Source organism: Belonocnema kinseyi, chromosome 5, assembly GCF_010883055.1.
Source record: "Belonocnema kinseyi isolate 2016_QV_RU_SX_M_011 chromosome 5, B_treatae_v1, whole genome shotgun sequence".
Lineage (NCBI taxonomy): Eukaryota > Metazoa > Arthropoda > Insecta > Hymenoptera > Cynipidae > Belonocnema > Belonocnema kinseyi.
This window is the reverse complement of record NC_046661.1, coordinates 76,673,151-76,699,310: the sequence shown is the minus strand read 5'-3', so window position 1 is coordinate 76,699,310 and position 26,160 is coordinate 76,673,151. Positions and strand designations below refer to the sequence as shown.

Below are 26,160 nucleotides of genomic sequence, written 5' to 3'. Positions count from 1 at the left end.
ATATATCTAGTCGGGAGTGGCGCTGACTGAAAACAGATGATTTGGAGCGATTCGCGCGCCATCTGTTGGTCATTCTAAGGACTTATTGAACTACCCTCGTAACTTAAAGTGCTTCTAATGAAAATTCCCTGATTTTTGCCGTTTTTTTTTTTAAATTTTATTTTAATTCCTGACTTTCCGTGGCCCACAAAATTCCATAACTTTCCCCTGATCACGCGGCCTCAGATTGAAATAAAATTGAATCAAATGGCATTAAATATACGTTTACCATTATGGTCACCCAAAAGTTGTTCGTAAAGTACGGCTTATTTTTTTCCTAACTTATTTTCTGCTGATTCCATAATATTTTCCTTTTTTATTTCGTGGGACGTGTTGTCGCGTGCCGTATAATCTTTTGGCATGGATGTCCATCTTCATCAAGCCTCTCATAAATCCAGGAACTGATAGTCAAGATTTTCATCTTACTTGCGCTATTCAGCGATGATAAGCACGCGACGTTCTTGTCTCTGAGAACTAAAAAAATAAACAAAACAAATTAAATAAATCAAATAAAGAGTCAAATTAAATTTTTTCGAGATCCCTTACAGATGTCTTGCAATTAAGCGCCTCTTCAAGAGATCTTGGCGATTAAAAGAGCTTGCAACTTTCAACTTGGAAATGTTGATTGATGAGATGACGTCAGATACTGGATTGACTTTTTAAAATAATTATTGAGATTAAAGTTGATTGGCAATAGATAAAATAATCAAGGTTGGTACAGAATCCCAATTTCAAAATCACCTGACTTTTTCCTGACGAATTCGAAAAAAACGACATTTTTATAAAATATTTAATTCTTATAACAAAAAAGATTTTGCAGTCAAGGCAGAAAATAAATCAACCACATTGTTGATTTATCAAGCTAAAAAGACAAGTTTTCTATAAAAAGAAGAAAACAGTTGAAGTTTTTACCAAAAAGATGAATTCTGAACTAAAAAGCTAAATTTTCAATCAATTATTTGAATTTACATATAAAAATGGAACAATACAATTTTCAGTTTAAAAAAGTTAATGTTCAACCAATAAAAAGGGAATTCTCAATATAATAGTTCAATTTCCATTTAAAATAGATTAATTTTTAACTAAAAAGATAAATCTTTAACAACAAAAATAAGCTTTCAACTCAGGAGTTCATTCTCAATCAAATAGCTAAATTTTCAATTAAAAGAGATGAATGCTCTACAAAAAATGTAATAGTTGATATTTCAACAAAAAGTTTGTTTTTTTAAATTAAATTTTAAAGAAGATACTTGAATTTTCAGTCAAATAGTTGAATCTTTAAAAAAAATGAAACATAAAGAAGAAATGAAACAGTTGAATTTTCAGTTAAAAAAATTAATTTCCAACCAAGAAAAAACCAGTTTTCAAAAATATAGTTCAATTTTGGACAAAAGTTACTTTACAATTAATCAGTTTAATTTTCTATTAAAATCATAGATTTTTCAACCGATAAAGACAACTTTTAAATAAAACATTTAAGTTTGAAGTCAAAACAATGAATTTTCTACAGCAGAGTTGAATTAACAACCCAAAAATATGAATTTTCGACAAAAATTTTCATTTTTAACTGAAAGCGATCATTGTTTAACCAAAAATAAAATAAATTCGCAGTTCAAAAAATTTATTTTGTACTAAAAGAAACTATTTTCAAGAAAAGAAATAAAACTTTAACTAATGAAATGAATTTTTAACGAAGTAGTATAAATTTCGACCAAAAATGAAAATTTCACTAAATAGTTCAATTTTCAACCAAATAATTAAATTTTCAACTAAATGGAAAATCTCTATATTGATTAAGAAAAATATATTTGTCAAATTCTGTTTAAAGCCCTCTACCTACTGTTGGACAAAACTTCCTTCCTATCAAATCGTTCTTTTTCTTATTAATAATGTTTTCAAACTTTGCAATTCATCTTTTTATTAAGCTATAGTCCACATTTCGTTTGTGTCAACTATTTCTATAATTTCCTTCTAAAAACTTTACTCTGCTTAATTTGAGTTTAAATTCCGCCGGCACTAATTCAAGTTCGCTAATCAGGTTAATGTTTACTTTTGACATTGACCCAATCAGAATGCCTTATCTACCCGCAAAAAAAACTTCAAAGGTTTACTGTTAAAAATTTTTAAAAACATATTCAAATGTATTTTTAAAGAATTTCCACAAGTAATTAAATTCGAATTTTATTCAAACTTGAAGCTTTAAAAATTAAATAATTCCAAACTTCGTTTAAAGTTTGAACAATTATTAGTTTACACCAAATTCTCGCTTTCAGTCTTGAGTCTGCAGTTGCCTTAAAATTAATTTGGACTGAATTCAGGGGATCGAAACGTGAACAGTCAGGGTCGCATGAATAATTAATTTTGAAATTTTGCATCATTATGAAGCTTTTACAGAAATTCTAATTATATTGATTATTATTAGAGATATTAATCAGACTGATGTTTATTTCCGACGACGGCCCAATCAGAATGTCTCAAATTCCCGAAAAACAATTAGAAATTATGCTTTTTAAACACTAAAAAGATATTGAAAATGACTTGAAAAAACTATCCTTAAGTAATTGTATTTAATTTTTATTGTTGTTTTAAATTTAATCAGGCAAAAAATATATTTGAAAATATAGAATAATCCCATTTTCGGATTTTGACATGTATTTTTAAAAGTACATTTCACAAGTTCTTCTCATATCAGATTCGATCCTTTACTCCCCCTTCTTCCTTTATTAAAACACCTACACAACCGTTTCGATTCGCACTTCTCGCAACATATCGTCTTCGTTAAAATCGGACGTCAGAGGACACAAACCGAAAGGACAGGGTCGATCGAGCACGAGTAAAAATCGACTGCCTACGCGATAATATCGATAAGAATGATGTGCAATTAAATTTAATTTTTAAGTCAGGCTTGAAGAAAAACAAATTACAAATTATAATTTGAAACACAAAGTTGGACACTTTACGTTCACAGTAAATGCCAGTTTATCTGAGAAAGTTAGTTCATTTTTTATCGAAAAATCATCCAGTTTCGACGAATTGGACTACGTAAATCTGAAAAACGCTGTTTAAAAACGAAAAAAAAATAGATAGCTATAGAGATTTATACAATAAGTAATAATATTAATATGTAAATATTTATAGGCTGAAAATTAGTTTTATGATTGCAAAGTTAACTAATGCATTTTGGATTAACAATGTATCTTGGTTAGTTGTAAATTCATCTTTTTTGGTAGAAAATTAATTTTTTCGATTTATGATTCATCATTTTATATGAAAATTAATCTATTTGGTTACAAATTTAACTATTTTGTTGAAAATTCGTTCATTTGCATGAGAAATGATTTTTTTAGCTGAAAATTTGTTTTTAAATCTTTGTTGTTGTTGAATTTTTTTTCAATACAAACTGCTACAAAAATTAAATAGTCCCGAAATTCGTTAGTCAATTTTTTTTTTCGTATTTCGAAATATATTCGAAATTTCAGGACTTCTCTAACTATTCTAATTTTTCGGGACGACTAGACGCAGACTAAAAATTAATAGTTTTTATTCGACTTAAAATTTTAGTTGAAAATTTGTCTGTGATTGGAAATTTAATTATTATTTTTAAGATTCTTTTTTTTTTGTTAAACACTAATTTTGTAACTGACAATTTAAGAATTCTATTTTTGGTTAAAAATAAATCTTTTCTGGTTGACAATTCAACTATTTTGTTAAATTTTGTATTTTTGTTGTTTCTTGAACCATTTTTTTTTTATTTAAAGGTATTATATTTTTGGTTGAAACATCAACTATCACATTTTTGGTTAAGATTCTTTTCTTTAAATTTAATTCTTTGTATTAAATATTCATTTTTCTTGGTGGAGAGTAATTTTTTAAATTAAAAAATGAAATATTTCACTCTTGCAAGAAAATGTATCCGTCTTGTATAAAAAATCATTGGTTTGGTTGATTATTCATTATTTTATTTAAAAATTAATCTGCATAGTTGAAAATTTAATTATTTTGTTAAAAATTAATTTTTTTAACGGAAAATGTAACTATTATAGTTGAAAATTTACTATGAATGTGAAAAATTCATCTTTACAGTTAAAAATTTAACTTTGCTGAAAGTACGATTTTCTAGTTAAAAATGATCTTTTAACTGAAAATTTGACTAATCCATTTTTGGTTAAAAAGTAATGTTTTTGGGTTGAAAATTAATATTTTTCCCAAAAATTAAACTACTATTCCATTTTTGGTTGAAAGTTCAACTTCTTTGTTAAAAATTAATTTTTGTTTGGAAACAGTAAATCTATTGACTAAAAATTGAAATATTCCATTATTGGTTGAAAATTTGTCCTTCCTTGAGAAAAATTGAACTATTTGGTTAAAAATGTATTTTGCTTCGTTCAACTGAACTGTTTTAGATTTAAAATTTCAAAATTTTTGATTGAAATAACAAATATTACCCTTTCTGTTGAAAAATTATATTTTTTAGTTGAAAATCTATCATTTTCACTTAAAATAATAAACTTTTATCTTGTTAAAAATTCATTTTTTCAATACAAAGTTTAAGTTTTCATGTTAAGATTTGTCATTGAAGTTGAACATTCATATCTTTAGTCGAAAATTAAACTATTTTGTTGAAAGCTCGTTTTATTATTTTTGGTTCAAAATAATTTTCAACGAAAAATTATGTATGTTTTCCTTTTAAAGATTTAACTCTTTGATTATAAATTGATCTTTTTTAGTTAAAAACTCATTTATTTTGTTTAAAATTCAACGTTTTCTAAAATATTTTTTTTATTTCCTAGGAAGTTGTAAATCTTTTGGAAGGGGGAGTCGGAACTATGTAATTCTGAAGAAACACTTTGAGAAAAAGTAATTAAATTTCCAGAGCTCTAGAGATTTATATTCAAAATCTAGGAAAATAGTAATTTTTCCCCATTTAAAAATAATTTTTGGTTTTTTTGGTTGCAGGAAGCAGGGAGGCAGCTTTTACTTATGCGATAAGCTCAGCTGGAGTGACCTACGCAGTAACAGCAGCTTGTAGTCGCGGAAACATTACCGCTTGTGGTTGTGAACCTACTCTTAGGTAATTTTGCAACCTTATCTCCTCATACGTGATTTGAAAGTAGAAAAACGAGAACTTGGAACATTATTTTAAAGAATTTATAATGGAAAATAAATCTTAATTCGATATTATTAATCTTTTTTTTTTGTAATCTGAATCCGTAAATTATTTAAAATCATTATTAAGAAATCTGTAAAATATAATAATAGGTTTTTAATTAATATTTAAATCGAATTAACGTTACAGTCGACTATCTGTGGTACAAATGGTTACAAAATTAATTAGGAAACATTTTGTTCAGGTCTTAGAACCATTTTTAAAACTGTAATTCATTTTTCAATGTTTCTACTTGTTCATTTTTACGCTTTTGAAAAAATGGTTTTCATTTATAATGTCTTCACTCATTATTCAAAATAAATACAAATATAACTAATGAAACGCCAATGAAAAAAGGTAGTTTTAAGTTTTCCAAAAGAATATTATATCTAACATGGCATTTTTAGGAAAATGTTGTGCAATTTAAAAATTTTTAATTCTTATTATGCAAAAAACATTTATGTCCTTGGTTTTTCCAATTTTGTCAAGAATTCCAGAAAAAACGATTTCTATAATGTTTTTTAAAATATTTGTGAAAAAGCAGAGAGATTTTCGGAAACGATGAAATTTTTGAAGAAAGCTCGAAAAAAGTTAATAATGCATGCTGCCTAATTTTTGGAACAAAGATTATAGAAAGAAATTTTCAAAATAAATCTTACTTTCAAAAAAGTAAATAATTTCATAAAAATTAAAATTCATCAATCATTAATTATAATACACATTTATTCAATTAAGGACAAGAAAAGAATCGCCTGCTCTTGATTGGCAATGGGGAGGCTGCAGTGCTGATGTTGGATACGGAATGAGGTGAGATACATTTTTTAATTAATAGCTTATTTTAACTCATTACACGTCAATAATATTTTTAAATATAAAACCATTTGAAACTAGAGTTTATATGCAATTTTTAAACTTGATCAATAATGGCCAAATTTCAAATTTGCAATATTTTAAATTAGCCGTGCTTAAGATGAGGGCAGAAGCTTTAAAATTGAGAAATTTTATATTTTAAACTAATTTCTAATTTTTCATTCTCTTTGGAGTTGATTTGAAATTAAACAGTTTTTGTGAAATTTTGCAAAAAGTCGTGAAAATTTGAAGATTCTGAATAAAAATGGAAATGTGAATATAAACTTTAAAAAAATATATGTGTGTAAATAATTGAACATACATATTCTATGATTTTTATTTAACATTTGTTTTAAATTTGAATTTCATTCTGCCATCTATCTAGAACAATTAATAAATGTTTTGTATGTATAATAATAATTTAAAAATAATTTACTTAAAAAACAGTTTGATTTACAAAATCGTAATTATTTACTTTTCCAAATTTTAGATTAATTAATTTAAAACCGTCTGCGAAAACTGTTTTCTACTTAAATAGTGAAATACCAGTCGGAGAAGATAAAAAAACATTTGTATTTTTATCACAAAATATAATAAAAATAAGAACAAATTTTGGAATAACTGATTTTTTTCAGCATTTCAGTTTTTCCCAAGGGACAATAGTTTTTCGGGACTAGTTTTTCATTAACTTTAATATTGAACAGTTGATTAATTGGATGTATCAAAATATTAAACATTAAACACTTTTATAATTAACATTAAAATGATAATATTTTTAAAAAATTTTGCTTCATTAATTGATTATCATTTTTTTTTTTAATTTAGAATAAGCATTTTTCAAGCTTGAAAAGGGAAGGAGGAAGTTCGGTCATACTCTGCCCCTTTTTCATCTCGAAAAGTCTTTTAATAATTGCAATTTTTGTTAATTTGATAACCATTTTCGAAAAATAACCTTGAAAATATGATTTGCAAATATTTTCGGGGTTAAATTATTTTTAATTTTTGGGATTTTTTATTTCTTTCTTTTTTGTGGAGAAAACTATGAAACTTTTTGGTTCTACCTTGAATGATTTTTACTTTTGGACAAGAACAAAGATTTTCCAAAAGATTTCGAACCCTTTACTTCAAAATTCGTAAAAAATAGGGCGGTCCAAATAAAAATTTTTTTGAAATATTTTAATGTATCATTTTTAATTAAAGGCTTGTATACCATATGCATATATTGAAATAAAACATTTCAAAAAAACACCAATTTTTATTTCAAGGGAATTATTTTCCATAATTGTATAGTAAAAATCATAATATAATTTACGCTTAAAAATTTTATTTCAATTACACAAAATTCAGACAAAAACTTTGAAGAAAGAAAAAATATTTGGTTACAAACTATTAGGGTAAAATGCGTAAAAGTTTTATTTTAAGAGCATTATTTTCCATAATTGTATAGTAAAAATAGTAATATAATTTACGCTTAAAATTTTTATTTAAATTTCATAATATCTAGAAGATACTTGAAAATTACGTTATAGTATATTTAAGGGTGGGGTTTAGCTAATTTACGGGTTGATAACGAATTGATTGAATTATAAACATTTTTTAAATCACAACAAATTGGAAAAATGGTTTTTCTTAAATGACACAAAATGAGTATATGTTACTTCAAGAAAGAAAAATAAGATCATTTTTGTTTGTCCACATTAGTAAACAATTATCATAAAAATTAAAAACTGGGAGAAAATAATATAATAATAAAAGTTTTAATATTGATAATTTAATACTAGGTTCGCGCGCAGGTTTCTGGACGCGCGAGAAGTTGAAGGAGACGCTAGAAGCTTAATGAATCTACATAATAATAAAGCTGGTAGAAAGGTGAGTAAAAATTATACTTGTTTTAAAAAACTTCATCACTCGAAAATTTTGCTTTACAATCAAATTAAAATATAAAATTCAAGTTTATTCTATATTATCTCCAAAATAATGTCAATTATACTAGAAATCCGAATTGCACTATACGTGTAGGGGAACCTCTCTACAGTAGACAATGCAGCCTACAGTCGATACTTATTAATTAAGAGCGCAAATAAAAGAGAAAATATTAATTTTAATTTATCAACACGTGTATTGTTTTAACTACTAATTATTTTGAATTTATTTTACATATATTAATATTTTTAAGTAATGATTATCCACTGTAGAGAGATTTCCTATAAAAAAATTTTTCTGATTTTTGAGAGTGTCAATGGCGCATTGTAAATATCTTTAATAAGTATCTTTCTGTAATTACCAATTGCATTTGTAGTCAGAATTCTCCTGGAAGCAATCGTAAATATAATTTCCCGCGATATTATCGCTCGTAAAATTAATTTATTGCATATTACTCAAACGACAGTGCCTAAATCATGGCACTAATTCTCGATTAGCCTCAGTTGAATAATAATTTCGTTTCAACCCATCAATGATTTCTAGTAACTGTGCGAAATGAAGACGAGACTAATTTAATACTTCCGCAAGTAATTATAAGATACATTATCATTTGCAGTAATTATAATTATTAATTAGGTTTAATCGAAATTCAATAACCAGGGATATTCCATATTTAATACATTTTTATAATTAAATTTCATTTTTGTTATTGTATTTAATTGAGGGGCCAGATTCTATAAGATATTCTTTTATTAAATTTTATTGCACTTTTTCCTTCTGAACAAAAAGGTTTGCATAATTCAGCCAATTCTTGGAATTTTTGGATGAAATTTAAAGAAAATATTCTCTGTAATGTTATACGAATTACTGGGTAAGTAATATATGAACATTATTGTCTTAAAAAAAGTTATGCAAGTTATGCCTGAGCATACAAAGAAAGTAAATAAATGGAATATTGTACAATTTGATTCTTAACAACAAATTTTATAAACAAATATACTAACCTACAGAAAATACTCAACGTGTTTCTTTGTCATAAATAATTTGAGTTAACAAATAAAACAATTTTATCCTTTTATCATGGAAAAACTTTGCTTCCATATTAAATGTACTAAAATAGTATACTAGACTAACTAAACTGCATATTACTGTTTGCGCCTGATATTCAGATTTGTTGTAAATAATTTAATTAAGAAGTAGATCATTTTAATCGATTGTTGGTGAAAAAAAATCTTTGCCTCATAATATTTATAAAATTGATTTTAAAAACATAAAATACTCCAGAAAATTCTTAAACCGTGAAAGTTGGGTTTGTTATCAATAGTTTAAGTTAGTAAATAGAATATTTGCTTCCTTTTTCTCAAAAAAAGTCTATTTTTAAATCATTCGAATCAAGCAAACTGATAATTTTAATAAGTCTGATAATCTATTTGTAAGCCTATATACAGATTTTTTATTTTTTAGCTATAATTATTTGCAATAAAAATATATGCTAAGTTTTAACAATTTTGTAGAGTTTGGTAAGTAGATATTTATAAGAAAACAGTCCGAAAAAAGTTGGAATAATAATAAAATAATAAAATTTTCTTATAATAAACATATTTGCTTTTTGTGTATGTTTAGGTTGTAATTTAAATTCAATGCCAACACATTTCTGAAGAACTTTCCTTCTAAAAGTTTTTTGTTGCTTACAATTTGTTAACCCAATATTTAACTACTGCATTTTTATTATAAATTTACGTTTTTTATTTCACAACTCACCTTTTTGTTTGCAAATTCTATTTTTTTGAACATTATTTTATTTAACTAATTATTTAACTATTCCATTTTTGATCGCAATAATTTTTTTTCAGTTGACAATCAATTACTTAACTGAAACTAATGTATTTTATTTAAAAATGTTCTTTTTTGTAAACAAAATAATCTTCTTCATTGAAACAAATTTTTTTGGATGATTTAAGTACTTATTGGAAATTTAAACTACTTTGTTAAAAATTTATTTTTTGGTTGAAGATGCATCATTTTAGTTAACAATTTATCTCCTTGCTTGAAAAACAAACTATTTTGTTGAAACCTTCAGTTTTTTGTTGTTGAACATTCAAATAATTTAGTAAAAAATGCAACTAATTGGTTGAAAATTCACTTTTTTGTTTAAAATTAATGTATCATGTTAAAAAATTCAACTTTTGGTATAAAAATTTATCTTCTTAGTTGAAAATTCATTATTATTCTTTGAAATTTCAAATACCTGTTTGATAGATGAACTAATTTGTGAAAACTTAATTTTATTTTATCTGTATGGTTGACGATTTATCTGTGTCTTTTTAAAACTGGTTCTTTTTATTAAGTTTTGTAATTGAAAGTGTAAATGTTTCATTTTTTGTAGAAAAATAATATTTTTAGTTGAAAATTTAACTATTTTCCTGAAAATTCTCATTTTTAACATTGTTAACATTTTTTAAAATAAATTTTTAAATACAAAGCAATACATTAGCTCGACTCTCCATGCGTAATTTTAGTTTAGACAATAATGTAAATTTCATAAAAAAATGATAAGAATTTTAACGGATTTTTAGGAGTTGCATCCACAATGGAAAAAAAATTCGTTACAGAATCCGAACCATCAATTTTACTGAAGCCATTTTCTATTTTGATTAAAATAAGATTCAAGATTAATGTAAGGTATAATCCCTTCGAATGACTTAAGTAGTTCCTCATCATGAATTAAAATTTTAATTTATAGTAATTATTTATTATTAAAAATAATAGACGATGTTCAGACACTTTTGATCAATCATTCAATAACGAGATATAAAAAATCTAACTCAATGATCAAAACACGAGAGCATCGAACGCGATCCTACGTATTCTCACGCAGATGATCATAAATCAATTTAATTGAATAATGCGTGCGTCGTGCAATTTCTCTTTCCTCGTAGTTTCAATATTCTGATAACGTATTACGTCAGAACCATGTACAATTTATACTATTTTTTTTGCATCGATTGAAGGTACTTGAGTTTGCTGATTTACTCGAATTGTAATGTAAATTAGAGTTAATGCGGCATGCCACGTTCGCGTTATTTCTCTAAATGGAAAGTTCCCTCTCTAATAAATGGCATTGCTCTATGATAAATTGTTCGACAAACGTCAAGAATTCAGGATTAAGAACTAGACATTACCAATAATGAAATCAACATCTTATGCAATCGTAAGATGTTCTATTCAATGGTAATTCAACGTAAAAATTGTTCCAACATTAAATCAAATTATAATGTAAGAAATCCAGCTGGGCATATAACCTGTTTTTATTAGGGATCACTTATTTTACCTTATCTGCATTTTAGAAATGCCAAATAAGATTTTGCAATATTTAAAACTAGCAGATTTTCATTTCCTAACATTATGAATATAAATGATTTCAAACTCTATTCTAAAAACAATGTTTAAATATTAAGAGTTTAATCAGTAGATTCTTCGCAGTTTAATGTTCATTAAAAGCTCTCAAAATTGAAAAATTTCAAACTAAAATTTGGAAAATTGCAAAATTTCAATAGAAAGGAGTATTCAAAATGTTGGAAACAATAATGAATACTGTCGAATTTAAAGCAGTTGCAATTTGAAAACAAATATAATAAAACCTTTTTAATTGGAGAAGTTCCAAATAAAATAATTTTAAGTTAGATAACATTTTGAAAAAAGAACAATATTTCAGATGGAACGAAAAGGAATTCATCATTTCAGTTATAAATTAATTAATATGCTTAAAATCTGAACAATATTGTTAAAAATTCAGTTTTTGTGTTGAAATTTTTTTACTTTTTTTTTAATTTTGTTAAAACTGTGTCTCTTGTGTTGGAATAATAATTTTCTTGGTGACTAATTCACCTTTTTGGTTGAAAATTAATTTCTTTGGTTACAAATTTAACTATTAGTCCGAAAACTCATTTACAAAATAATCTTCTTGGTTTGAAATTAATTCCTTTAAATAAAAATGATTTTTTCCACTAAATAATCATTTTTCAGCTAAAAACTAAAATATTCCATTTTTTCTCGAAAATTTGTCTTCTTTAGTTGAAAATTCAATTCTTTTATTTTAAATTCGTGTTTTGTGCTAAACTATTAATCGTCTTCGTGAAAAAATCATTTTTTTATTTCAAAATACATTTCTTTGATTGAAAATTGAACTATTTTGTTGAAAACCCATTGTTGTTTTTTTTTTGTTAACAATTTTTTTACCTGACAATATAACTATTCCATTTTCGTTTGAAAATGTACATGTTTTGTTGAAAAATTCATTTATTTGTTTACAATGAATTTTTTCAGTGTTGAAAATTTCAATTATTTAATAGAAAATTTATATTTTTGGTTTGAAAGTTCAACATTCAATTTTAATTGAATTTTTATTTTCGGGTTGAAAACTCAACACTCTTGTAAAAAATTGATCTTTTAGGCATAAGAACTCAAAATTTTGAAATAAATTTTTTTCTTCATTGACTGAAAAATCATTTTGGTCGAAAATCAATTTTTTTGGTTGATGATTCATCATTTACGTTAAAAAAAATTTTTTTTTGAAGATTTAACTATTTTGTTGAAAATTATTTTCTTTTTCTTATTGAAAATTAAATGTTTTAAATGAAAATTTAAATCATCCAAGCTTGGTTGAAAATTTATCTTCGTTAGTGGAAAATTCAGCTGTTTTTATGGTTAGAAATTAATTTTTTTAACTGAACATATAATAATTCCATTTTTAGTTTGAAAATTTTTCAGTTTTAGTTGAAAATTTGTCTTTTTTATAGACATTTAATGTTCTGTTGTAAATGTAATTATTTTGTTGAAAACTCATCTCTTTTTATGAAATTGGTCTCCTTTTGGTAGAAAATGAATCTTCACGGTTGGAAATTCAGCTATTGAAATAAAAATGTATCTTTTTGGTTAAAGATGAAGTTCCAAATTTGTCTTTTTGATTAAATTTTAGTTTTGAACAATAATTATTTAAATTTAAATAATACAATGCACATATTAAGAAATGGTAATTTATCACTTGTTGCAAACATGCAACTTTTGATTAATATATGATAATAAAGTTACTTTTGCTCATGTCAAATACATATTTTAATTCTGCTAAATATTTCTGGCTTTGGTTAAATAATAAAATTTATAATTATAGTAAATCTTACATTAAAATTTAAGAAATTGAAAAAATATTAAAAACAAATTTAAAATCCTATTAAACGTTCAATTATCAAGTCAATGTAAATAATTCCTAAAAATAAAACCGAGAATTTATGATCAAATTTGGACGACCACCATAAATTTTCTTATTGCAATCTGAAAAAGACAAAACCTTTTTTCTCCTAAAAAATAAAAAAAATGTCCCTTCCTTCCGGACAAAAATAAATAAGAGGAAAGAAAAATGAGAAGGCAACCAACCTAATCTCCTTCCTTTGTCTTTGTTCTTTAAATAACATTATCAAATTACAATAAAACAACATTTGTAAATAATAATCAACAACGTTTCGGCTTCATTGATTCTTAGGTTTCCAGGAGAGAGCATCGTGGTTGCGTTGCTGTTCCTGCCCGCTCAAAATTTTATTTTATTTTTATTTATTTTTTTTGCCTGGATAAGTGTGCTGTGAGTTTTGAAACGATTTTTATTATTTTTTACAAATGTTTTTTTATTGTGATTTGATAATGTTATAAAAAAAGACGAAAGAAATAAAAAAAGGAAAGGAAGGGGATTAGATGGGTTGCTTTCCCATTTTTTTCCTCTTTTTTATTTTTGTCCAGAAGGAAGGAAAATTTTTTTTTCTTCTCTTTTTAAGAGAAAAAAGTTTTTTTCTGTTCTTCAGATTGCGATAAGAACATATTACAGTGATTTTTCAAATTTGGTCGTTAGATTCTTGGTTTTATTTTCAGGAATTCTTCACAAAATCTTACATTTTCTTCAGTTTTACTATGCACCCAAGTCCGTTAACTGAAACTGAAATTCTTAATTATGTGGTAAATGTGGCAACATTCTTTCCTCTGATTTTTTTAAATTACCCAATCGGCATTGAGCAAAAACGACAAAAATCTTTCGATATTTTTTGACACCTTTTTTTTAGGGAAGAAATAGGAAAAAAAAATATTTGAAAATATGCAAAGAAACCCATGGGAATGAGTATAATTGGAAATTATAAGAAAGAAATTCAGGTTCTTGAGCACTCACTCAGAGAAAATAGTACATACACACTCACTCGCGTGAGAGTCGGTTAACGAGATGGTAAAATTAATAATGAGCTATGCACCTCCCGAGGTATATCTTACTTGGACACTTCTCAGACGCTATCGATACTGATTTATCGACCAATAAACGCGAGCCAATCACCGAGGGGAGACAATGTCTCCAATCTGTCCAACCTTGGCAGGTAATATGCGAATGCTGCTTTGTTTTCTTTCACGTTTTCGATAGTAAAACACAAAGGAGTAAGTTGCAAACCATGTGAAAATTACAATTCAGGTTCAGGACATTTCGTAGAGACATTTGTATTATTTATGCAATTCAAAAATGCAGAGTGCAAATTTCTGTCGAAAGTTAACATTTGTCGAGTTTAGTTTCAAAAATAATTCATCAAATATTAAAACAGTTTTAGGTCATTCAAAAAAAGGGATTCCTTGCTTTAAAAGCATATTTAATTTTGCGTGAAAATTATACAACTTGTATATATAATTATAAGTTTAATAAATCAGATAGGAAAGAACAAAGAAATATATTTTTTCGGAAATAAAATTAATGTATGTAATTAATTTAATTTAAAACGCTCTAAATTTTTAAGATTTCAAAGTCCAAATATATTGCATTTCTCACAAAATAGAAGAATTTTTAAACAAAGAGTTGAATTTTCAACAATAAAGACGAATTTCCAAACAAATATCATTTTATACTAAAAAAGACAATTCTACAAAAAAATAAATACATTTTCAAACAAATAGTTGAGTTTTTAACTAAGAAAATATCAATTTAGAAACGGAAATCGATAAGTTAAATTTTCAGATTACAAAAATAAGTTTTTAATGAAACAATAATGAATTGTCAACAAAATATTTAAATTTTCATTAGTGAAGATAATTTTCGACTGTAATATTGATTTCTCAACAAAAAATGTAATAGCTGATATTTCAACTAAGGAAGTTAATTTCCTACCAAAATAGTAGAACTTTCTACCTAAAAGACGGATTTTTAACAAAATAGTTCATTATTAAAAACAAAAACAACAAACGAATTTTCTACAAAACAATTTATTTAATTAACGAAAATATTTGTTTTCAAGAAAAAATTTAATTTCCACTTAAATATACTTGAACTTTCTATCCGACTGTTTAACTTTCAGACTGCAAAGACGAATTTTCTACAAAATTGTTAAGTTTTCAGCCAAAAATATGAATTTTCTATAAAAATGTTTGTTTTCAATGAAAAATTTGAACTTTTATTCCAAAAAGTCGAATTTTAAACAAAATAGATGAATTTTCGGCCAAAATATGTAGATGAATTTTTAATCCGGAAAAAAACTATTTTTCTAAAACACTATTAAACTTTCAAGAAAATAGTAGAATTTCTGCATAAAAGTTAAATTTTCTACCAAAATAGTTGAATTTTCATAAAAAAACAAACAATTTAATTTTGAAACAAGATGAATTTTCAACGAACCACTTGAAACAAAAAAGAATATGAGTTTTGACAATATTGTTGAATTTTCAAACAAATATTAATAATTTGTATCCAAAAATAAAATTGTAAAATTTCAAATAAATGAATATTAAGAAAAAGAGCTGAATTTTTTACCAAATAGTTGAGCTTTCAAACAAAAAATTCGCATATCCAAGCAAAAGAGATTTAATATTAACCAAAAATAGATACATTTTCAATCGAAGAGTTTAATTTTTAAACAAAAAGATGAAAGTCCAGTAAAAGAATTATATTTTTGAACAAGAAAAATGAATTTTTATCAAAATAGTTGTATTGATAACAAAATAATTCAATTTTCAACGAAATAGTTGAATTTTCAACAAGTAGTTCAATTTTCACCCAAATAATTATCGAATTTTCAAATAAAAAATATTTTAAACTTCAATCAAAAACAGTGGCATTTTCAACCAAGAATGATGAATTTTTAACCAAAAATATTATATTTCTACAAAAGAAGGTAAATTTTCGATAATATAATTAAATTTGGAACCAGATAGTAGAATTTTTAACTAAATCAGATTAGTTTTGGACGATAAATATAATAGTAGAAGTTTCAATTTAAAAAAATTCAATTTTCACCATAAAAGATGAATTTGTTACTAAAAAGGTTAATTTTCTCCCACAAGATGAATTTTCAATTAAAAACACGGATTTTCTATCCAAAAAGATGAATTTTCAACAAAACAGTTGAATTTTAGAACAAAAGAGATGACTTTTGAACAAAATAGTTGATTTCTCCAAAAAAAAGATTAAAATTAATTGAAGCAAAAAAGAAGAAGCTTTAACCAACGAAAATTAACTTTTAAACAAAAGTAGTTGGATTTTTTTAATGGGCCATACTGATTCCATTTGAATTTGAGCGAAGAAACGATAAAAAGGAAAAGTTTCTTGAAAAAAGAAAAAAGGGAAATTTTGTGAAGAAGGTGAATACACATACATATGTTTCATAAAAGTAACATAAACGTAACATAACAACTGGATAAATATTATACATGCAACTGTTACATAACTTCAATATTACAAAATATCGAAGCCTTAAACAATTGTTACATAAACTGTTCTAACCATTTTTAGTATATTTGTCAGTAATAAACCTTTTTTCAGATGGTCAAGTCTCTCTTACACACGGAATGCAAGTGTCATGGCGTCTCTGGTTCCTGTACTGTAAGAACTTGCTGGAGAACTTTACCCAGTTTTCGCCAAATTGGTGATGCGCTCATGAAAAAATATTTTAGGGCGAGATCAGTTGTGGCGATCACACCACCCCCGCCACCTACAATGCAGGTAAGAATTTTTTTAGCAAAAAAATATTAAAACTAAGAATGTACGTTGCATAAAGAAATAGAAGATATTTTAAGAAAAATCTATAAATGTCGGTAAAAATGTTCTTCCATACCGACGGACAAATTTCGACTTACGAGCTACATAGGGAAAGTATTATTTAATATTTATCGACATTGAACAAATTCTGATATTCTTCTTTACCGAAAAGAAGCTAAGAAGTCGCATTCTTAACTTGCAGTCGGTAAACACAGATATTCCTTTATCCTAACTATAATAAATGTTTCAAAGAATTTCATAAAGATGAAATGTTTTTACTGCTCTTGAGGTCTCTTTAGAATGAAAAAACCTTTTTACCTGCGAAAAGCGATGAAAACTATTAAACTTAAGAGCAAGAGACACATCCAAATACCTATATTACCTACTTCGATTTATCTGTTCACTGAATATTTTTTTCAACCTAAGAACTTTTTTTGTAAATAAAATATCAAGCTGAAATATCGGGCTGTAACTTCACTGAAAATTATTTTCGACCAAATTAAAACTAAGAGCCTTTTTCACTTTTTTTCTAATCCTCGTCATTTTTGGAACGTTCGAACTTTTTCGATACATAAAATATCGACCTCAAACTTTGAGAGTTACAGTACAGAATTTAATAATAAAAGCTGTACACAAATTTCTTTTAGAGCCTTGTCTAGTGGACGCTAGGGTTCGAATTCGTGTACATTAAGAAAACCATTATCGACTGATGCCGATGGAATTGATAACCGAGTTTGTTGTGGGTCGGATGAGATTTATTTGAATTTTTTTTCATCTTTTATGATTAAATTTTGTACTTTATCGTAGGTTTCTGTCGGCTTTTGAATTTCTCAAAGTTTGAGGCTGATCATTTTATGTATGGAAAAAGTTTGTACGTTCCAACAATGACGAGGATTAGAAAAAAGATGTGAAAACGGCCCCCAGTTTTAATTTGGTCGGAAATAATTTTCAGTGAAGTTCCTACCCAAATGAAGCACCTGGACGTACTTTAATGTACTCTAATACATTTTCCAAAGTTTCATCTCGATATTTCATTTACAAAAAAAGTTCTTAGGTTCAAAAAAATATTTAGAGAATTGATAAAGTGAAGTCGATAATATAGGTATTTGGCTGTGTCACATGCCCTTAAGAAATATGCACACCTAAGATTTGCCTTTTTTCGAGGTATGTTAAGCTTACGTAACCACATCTTCAAATCGAGTTAAAATCTATTTCATAATTAAGGGCTGATGTAATGCTAATTTAATGCCATATTGCGAAATTTAATGCTCCACTATTTTTTCAAAAACCCAGGGGTTACTCTAGCTTCACTTTAAGCTGACGGACCCTTATGTGAAATAAATGTTGAATCGAGCCTTGTCATATCACATAATGAAGGGCTCATTTAATGCTGATTTAATGCCCTATTGCCAAATTTAATGCTCTACTATTTTATTTTTAAACCGGAGACTACACTAGCTTAACTTTAAGCGGGCGAAACCTCAGGTGAAAATAACGTTAAATCAATTTCTGGCATATCACATAATTAAGGGCTCATTTAATACTCACCAAAAACACAAAAAATTGTTTTCCAAAAACTACCCCTAATACTGAAAAACCACCCTTATATAAATTATGCACAAATTGTAAATCTGACCATACTATAATTAAGGTTCTTAGCGTTCAGCCAACATAATCCCTATTTTTTCAAAAGCAGAGCATTAAAATTGTTTAAAATGCATCAAATTAGCCTTGAATGAGCCCTCAAATATGATATGGACAAATTTACAATTTTTCATAATTTATATTAAGCCCTTAATTATGGTATGGTCAGATTTAAAATTTGTGCATAATGTATATTAAGGGTAGTTTTCAGTATTAGGGGTAGCTTTTGGAGAACAATTTTTGGTGATTTTGGAGAGCATTTAATGAGACCTTAGTTATGTGATAGAGCGGAACTCGATTAAACGTTTATTTCACATGGGGTTCCGTGAAACTAAACGTTAAGCTAGCGTAACCCCCGGTTTCTTTTAAAAATTGTGGAGCATAGAATTTGGCAATGGGGCAATAAATTAGCATTAAAGAAGCCCTTAATTATATGATATGACAGAACTCGATTCAACAGTATTATTTCACATGGGGTTCCGTCAAGTTAACGTTAAGCTAGCGTACCCCCGGTTTCTTTTAAAAATAGTGGTACATTAAATTTGGCAATAGGGCATTAAATGAGCATTAAATGAGAATTAAATGAGCCTTAAATAAGCTTTTAATTATAGTATGGTCAGATTTACAATTTGTGCATAATTTATATTAAGGGCGGTTTTCCAGTATTAGGGGTGGTTTTTGGAAAATAATTTGTTGTCGTTTTGGAGAGCATTAAATGAGCCCTTAATTACATGACGAGACAGGACTCGATTCAACGTCTATTTCACATGGGGTCCCGTCGGCTTAACGTCAAGCTAGCGTAACCCCAGGTTTTTTGGAAAAATAGTGCAGCATTTAATTTGGCAATTGGGCATTAAATTAGCATTAAATGAGCCCTTAATTATGAAATAGGTTTTTACTCGATTCGAAAATATAGTTACGTCAGCTTAACATACTTATTTTTTAGCGACAACTGAACGACAGATATTTTACATATCAGCATCAGAAATGGACGAACTAGAAGTCTAGAATCTACGTTTTAACTGTAGTCATAATAAAAAATTCTACTTGACCGAAAATCGATAATGTACAGATTCTCCCTTATCGACGGTCGATTAAGATACTCCTTTTATTAACGCAAAGAGATAAAGTTAGATCCCTGCTTGTTCTGCAAACAATAAAATAAACTCCTGCTTTACCTAAAATCGATAAAGTTGAAACCCGCCTTTACCTTTCGTCGATTAAGAAGATTGCCCAACAAAAAATTATTTAAAATATTGTCTTTTGCAGATGGATCTTCCCTCCTATGCCGCAGAAATAACGCCCATTCTGGGAAATGATGCGAGAACACAGGGTTATGGGTTTGGAAGAGCTAAGATGGAAAGAAGGCTTTCTAAAAAGGCTGTAGGAAAACCAAGAAGGCCACACTTGGTATTGAAAAGAACTAAGTTCAGTAACGGGCCAGGCATAAGCCAGAAGAGGATACCCAAAAGAAGTGAACTAGTTTTTCTTCAGCCTTCTCCTAATTACTGCGATACTGATTTGGCACTAGGTAGTCTTGGGACGCAAGGCCGATTTTGCAATCGTACCAGTAAAGGTAATTAAAAATGTAACAAATTAACACGTCAAATTTCGAATTTGTCAGCAGAGATTTCTCCTTGTAATTACTAATTTTACACCGTAAATTTCTGGTGAAGAAAATATTGGAAATAGTAAATTCTATAAATTATAAAATAGCTAAAATATAAAAATCTTGAAATAGGAAATTCTCGAATAATAAAATGCCCGAACAGTTTATAATATTTTCGAATTTTTAAATTTCAGACGGAAAATTTCTTAATTATAAAATATTCAACAATATAAATCCCTGAAACTTGAAAATTTAGAATTTAAGCAATTAAAAAACTGGGGTTTTAATAAGCACCACCTATTTATTAAGAATAATAAAATATTCAATAATAAAATATTCAATAATAAAATAATATTAATAATAAAATATTCAAACAATAATTTTTTAAAATGAATTCAGAAAGCTTGCGTATTTTTGTGTTATCTATGACACATCCTGAATTTCTAAAGCTCTGCGCTAGGGGTCATTGCTAGAGAGATTGATCAGCAACCAGGGGCGAAGCAGTGTTGTGGAACCGGAATTTTAGATTAACCTAAAAATGCCCCACCGTTATACATCCTCGTACACTTCTCTCTTTAGTTTTTCTCATTTTTCTCATATGAAATCCTTAATCCTCGAAATTATATCATGTAAAATCCCCGAAGGAGAAAATATTAGAAATAGAAAATTGCCGAAAATATAAGAATCTTAAATTTTACAATTTCCTGACAAAAAAACTGCCAAGTTATATAATCTCAAGCAATGAAATTAACGATATTACAAAATTCCGAAATTTAAACAAATTAAAAACTCATCAAAGTTTAAGAACTTTTATTCATACATCCTTAAAATTGAAGACTTTTAAATTGTAAATACATTCTAAATATTTTTTACTCTTACATATTTAAAATTAAATAGTTTTGAATTGTAGCTCTTAAACATAGTAGGACTTTGAATTGTAGAAAAAAACTCTGCAATTTTGATTTAGATTCCAAATTTCTTCACTTTGGAAGATAAAGATTATAGAATTAAAAATAGATTTTGACAATGATCCAACTTTAGGAATTCGTGCACATAATTCTTTAAAATTTGACAGTTTCCAACTGCAAATCTACAAAATAGAACTATCTAACAATAACAAAATCAAAATTACATTTTAAATTATACACATTAAACGTTTAAGGATCTTCAAACAATGAATTGGAAAATTCCCAATTAATGAAAATTCCGACAAATACATTTTTTTAATGTTAACTGTATTTTTAAAAATTGACGTTTAGATTTCAAATAACAATAAGAGACGACTGAAAAATCCCGCAAAATAAAATGCTCGACAATTTAAAATTCCCGAATAAGGAAATTTCCGAATAATAAAATTTCTTACAGTTTATAATATCATCGAATTAAAAAATTGCTGAATTTAAATAATTTAAACTTTTTTGCAAATTTTGTTATTTTATTGAAAATACAATAATAACATATTTTTATAAAAGGAAAATATTTTTCATGTTTAAAGTTTTTCGGAAATTTTATAAATCGAGAATTTTTTAGTTCAGATATTGTATAATTCAGCAATTTTATGTAGGTAACATTATGAACTGCCGGGAATTTTATTATTCTGCAATTTTCTAATTCGGTAAGATTATATGAAATGTTCGGATCGTTTATAATTCAGTAATTTTCTGTCGGGAATTTTCCAATTCGGTAATACTATAAACTGTTCAGGAATGTTTCAATTCTGGAATTTTATTATTAGGAAATTTTATTATTCGGAATTTTTCAAGTACCATAAATTTAATTTTTCGGGATTTTTTAGTCTTTCCTTGAAAATTCCCGACATAAAATTGCCGAATTTATAAGATGTCCGAACAATTTATAAGATTTTATAAGATTTTATAAGATTTATAAGATTTATAAGAATTTATAAGATTCCCGAATTTAAACAATTATATTTTTTATCAATTTCATTAATTTAATAAAAATACGATCATCAAATATTTTTAATGTTCAAAGTTTTTTCGGAATTGTATTATTCGGGAATTTAAAAATTTGGTAACATTATGAACTGTCGGGAATTTTCCAATTTGGAAATTATATTATCTTGGAATTTTATTATTTGGGATTTTACAGTGTCGGGAATTTTATTTTTTGGGAGATTTCAGCCGTTTCTTGAAAATTCCCAAATAACAAAATTCCCGACCAAAAGTTGCCGCATTATTAAATTTCCGAACTAGAGAACTCCAGAATTATACAATTTCCGAATTAAAAAATTAAACGTGTCTTCAATGAATATTATTTATTCATTCAAAATACAATGATCGAATATTTCAATTAAATAAAATTTTCTTAGTGTGTAGCGTTTTTTCAAATTACTGGTTTAATTTAAAATTGAAATAAATAACGAATTTACGTATTTTTGAATTAGGAATTGACCTGCCGGTTTGAATACGGGAATTTTTTTTCAATGAATTCAAGCAAATTTCTTGCAGTAATTGAATTTTTAAAAATTAATATTCTAAAAAAATTTTGGAAAAAATAATTGAATTTTCAATGTATAAAATGTAAATTTCCGTATGTTTGCAAATAAATAAATGCTGAATAGAATCCTACAAACTTTATTTGTAGAATGTTATTAGGTTCAGAGACAATTTAAGGAGAATTTTTTTTTTCGTTGGAGGCGCACCTGTTTCTATTTTTTATTTTAAATTTAATTTTTATACAATTATGTTATTTAAAATTTAAACAATAATTTAAAAAACTTTAAATACTAGAAAATAATTTTACTTCAATAAAAGTATTTAATTTTAATTGTTTACGTTCGAGATTTACTACTCTGGATATTTTATAATTCGGTGATTTTCTCTCGCGAATTTTATTATTCGGGAATTTTCAGATTCGGTAATCTAATAAACTGTTGGGAAGTTTATTATTTGGGAATTTTCCAAGCGATCATTTTTATATGTTGTCAAAATTTCTAATTTCGTGAATTTTCTTTGAATATTTTCTTTTTGGAAATTTTACATTATCGGTATACATATTGAACTTTTTGGATTTTCACTCGTCCGATTATATATCTAAACAGTAATATAAAAAATGTCAAACATTTATAGATAGTTTTCAAAATAAAAAAATAATTTTCTTTTTTTCAGGAACGGATGGATGTGACTTAATGTGCTGTGGCCGAGGATACAACACGCACCAGTTTACAAAAGTCTGGCAATGTAACTGCAAATTTCATTGGTGCTGCCGAGTGCATTGTGACACATGCACGGAAAAAATCGAAGAATATACGTGCAAATAAAATTCCAGCGACAGTAATCAGACTTTCAGATCTTCTCTTTACTCTCAGATTCATCCATTCACAATTATTTTCTCACAAATCCCATAAGATCCTCAGTCACGAACACATAAATAATTCGAGTGAAGCGTCATTAATCTCGCGAATTAAAAAACTAATTCTTAGGTAGCTCGAGAAAGGGATTAGAAATGACTTTGTTCAATGAAAATGATTTCTTTTTTAATTACGAAATATATATTTTCAAACAAAATATTTCCGAAGTTTATGATCTTTTAAAATGAAAATCTGAAATACTAAGTGAGAAAGCGTGGAAGTTACTATTGTAAATTTTGTACTTTTTTATAGTAAACAAACCGCAACACGGAATACGATGGCAATTGTGTGATATTACTCATAATCTGATAATCTAATCTTTCAATTCAATTATGCGATCATCCGAGAATTAGGCAGCTTTGAGTACACTAAACTCCCGATATAAGAACTCCCGGTTTACGATATTTCTAGAATTGATGTCCTCGGCAGTATAACGATGAGGAAAGTCGCGGGACCGAGAGAGAGGCGGTGCGCAGTCAAACGTGACAAACAGCATAAGGGCCGCACCCTCAGCACATTAGTTGCATCAGGTTGCGTCATGCATCCAAAAAGAAATGGTTCACGTGGCCCTGCCTTCTTACGTTTAGATTCTCTGATTTAGGATCAATGCCACTACAAGCTATGTCCGAAACCGTTCTTATATCGGAAGATGAGTGTAATTGTAAATTATTTATAGTGTGTTAGTTAGCTTAATTGTGTATCGAGTAGTTTTGGAATACTTTTCTTTTTTCTCAGGCCCGGCTTGGGAATCAAAAAAATAATTAATTAGGACCATAAAAATAATATATAGCTCTTACCTAACAGAAAAATTTGTACATTACCGGAAAAAATTGAAGACATGAAACATATATTTTTCTATAATAACGAATGTAGGTCAAAGATTTTTGCAAGTTTTTCAAGCTAAATTCATCGGATTTAAATAAATGAGCGACATTTGTTTTTAAAATTAATTAAAAATATTAAATGAATCAAATGATCGCTCATTCTTAGAAACACGATTATTCTTTGTGCACTTGGGAGAAATTGCAAAATATTGACTAACAGTAATTGTTATTAGAGAAATTTTTTGTGTTAAAAATGTATACTTATTGAGCAACAGTCCTCTTATTTTATAAAGTGGTAATTAATTGTTTTTCTAAGAGCCGCCAGTTCCTCCTGAAATTTCCCAACATTTGAGATTAACATTTCCAAAATAATAATGTAAACAAAGTAAAAATTCAAATAAATTGTATCAAACAATCAAAGCTAATTCAACACAATATCAATTTAAAACCTGATAAAAATTTTTATATGAGATTCGTGGAAAATTACAATTTGTTTTATGAAGGATTGAAAATCTTGATTATGATAACATGGCACTAGACTGTACATTATTATAATGTGATTACTGATTATTTATTAAGGCTAGAACGTAAACGTTGTAGATTATAAGACAATTTTGTAAACTTATCTAAGCTTTTTACGTAAATTATTATTTATTACATGCGCATTTAATTTATACACCTATACGTATGATTAAGAAATACTATAGAAGTATCCAGTTGTACCTTCTGTGACAATAAATAGGGTAAAAATAAGTTAATCTTTATTGTGTCTATGATTTATTAGTTACAATCATTATTCTATATTTAAATTTCTACTCACTATCTTAATAGTATATATATTTATATTTTAATTAATAATTTTTAAAAATTAATAAATTGTTAAAATATCAGTTAAAATTGTATGGGAATAGAAATCAACTTTATCATGTGGAAGGAATTTGAGGCAGATTCCAAATAGAGTGGCCAACATTTTTTTTCAAATTTTAGGGACTAATAAAATTTCCGAATAATAAAATTGCCAAAAAATTAAATTTCCGAACAGTTTATAATATTACCGAATTATAAATTTCCCGAATAATGAAATTTCGGACGGTTTATAATATTGTCAAATTCGAAAATTTCCTAAGAATAACATTTCTGGCCTTCCTAGAACGGCATGAAAATAGCTTTCTAGAGTGTGTCAGTTTGAAGAACAAGAATAAAGGATTTGGGAGGAGTTAGAAAAGTGAAATGTGATCATGATTAGTGAAAACTGGGCGGATGAGAAGGACTGGAAGATGTGAAGATATTATTACTGAAAGGTTATGGGTGGAAGATGCAAGAATCAAGAAAGGAACAAGTTAAAAGAAGAAGGATGGAAGGCATGGTCGCAAGGGAAAGAAAAGAATTTGCAGTAAAAGGACATGAAAGAAAAGTATCGATCTATTGTAAGAAGGATGATAGACAGAAAAATATAACTAGCGATGGTTTGCGTATATAAATAAGAGAGGCAGAGGAAGGTTGAAGAGTAATAAGGATGTCTATGGAGGCAAAAAATGAGTTGATTTTAATAGGAAGATAAAGAAAAGAAGATCTAGATAAGGAGCTCCAAACATAGGAAGACGGACTGGGAGGGAGGAGGTTACTAGGCGTGATAGGAAAAACAGGATGGTTTATATGCAACGGAAATATGAAAGAACATGACGAGGAGAGATCACGTTTATGGGT

General features: G+C 27.0%; 1 protein-coding gene across 2 annotated transcripts in view; it reads left to right on the top strand.

Moving 5' to 3' along the window:
* LOC117172459 (protein Wnt-7b-like) overlaps positions 1-25,208 on the top strand; it is a 196,596-nt gene extending 171,388 nt beyond the window's left edge. The window contains exons 3-8 of one of the 2 annotated variants that reach the window (XM_033360413.1): positions 4,996-5,110; positions 5,921-5,992; positions 7,828-7,903; positions 16,791-16,970; positions 19,920-20,226; positions 23,388-25,208. In XM_033360413.1, coding sequence (XP_033216304.1) covers positions 4,996-5,110; positions 5,921-5,992; positions 7,828-7,903; positions 16,791-16,970; positions 19,920-20,226; positions 23,388-23,539 — 902 coding nt within the window. In that variant the 3' untranslated portion in view covers positions 23,540-25,208. Of the gene's footprint in view, positions 1-4,995; positions 5,111-5,920; positions 5,993-7,815; positions 7,904-16,790; positions 16,971-19,919; positions 20,227-23,387 lie in introns of both variants that reach the window. The other variant, XM_033360412.1, reaches the window with a different exon arrangement.
* The last annotated feature ends 952 nt before the right edge of the window (positions 25,209-26,160 follow it).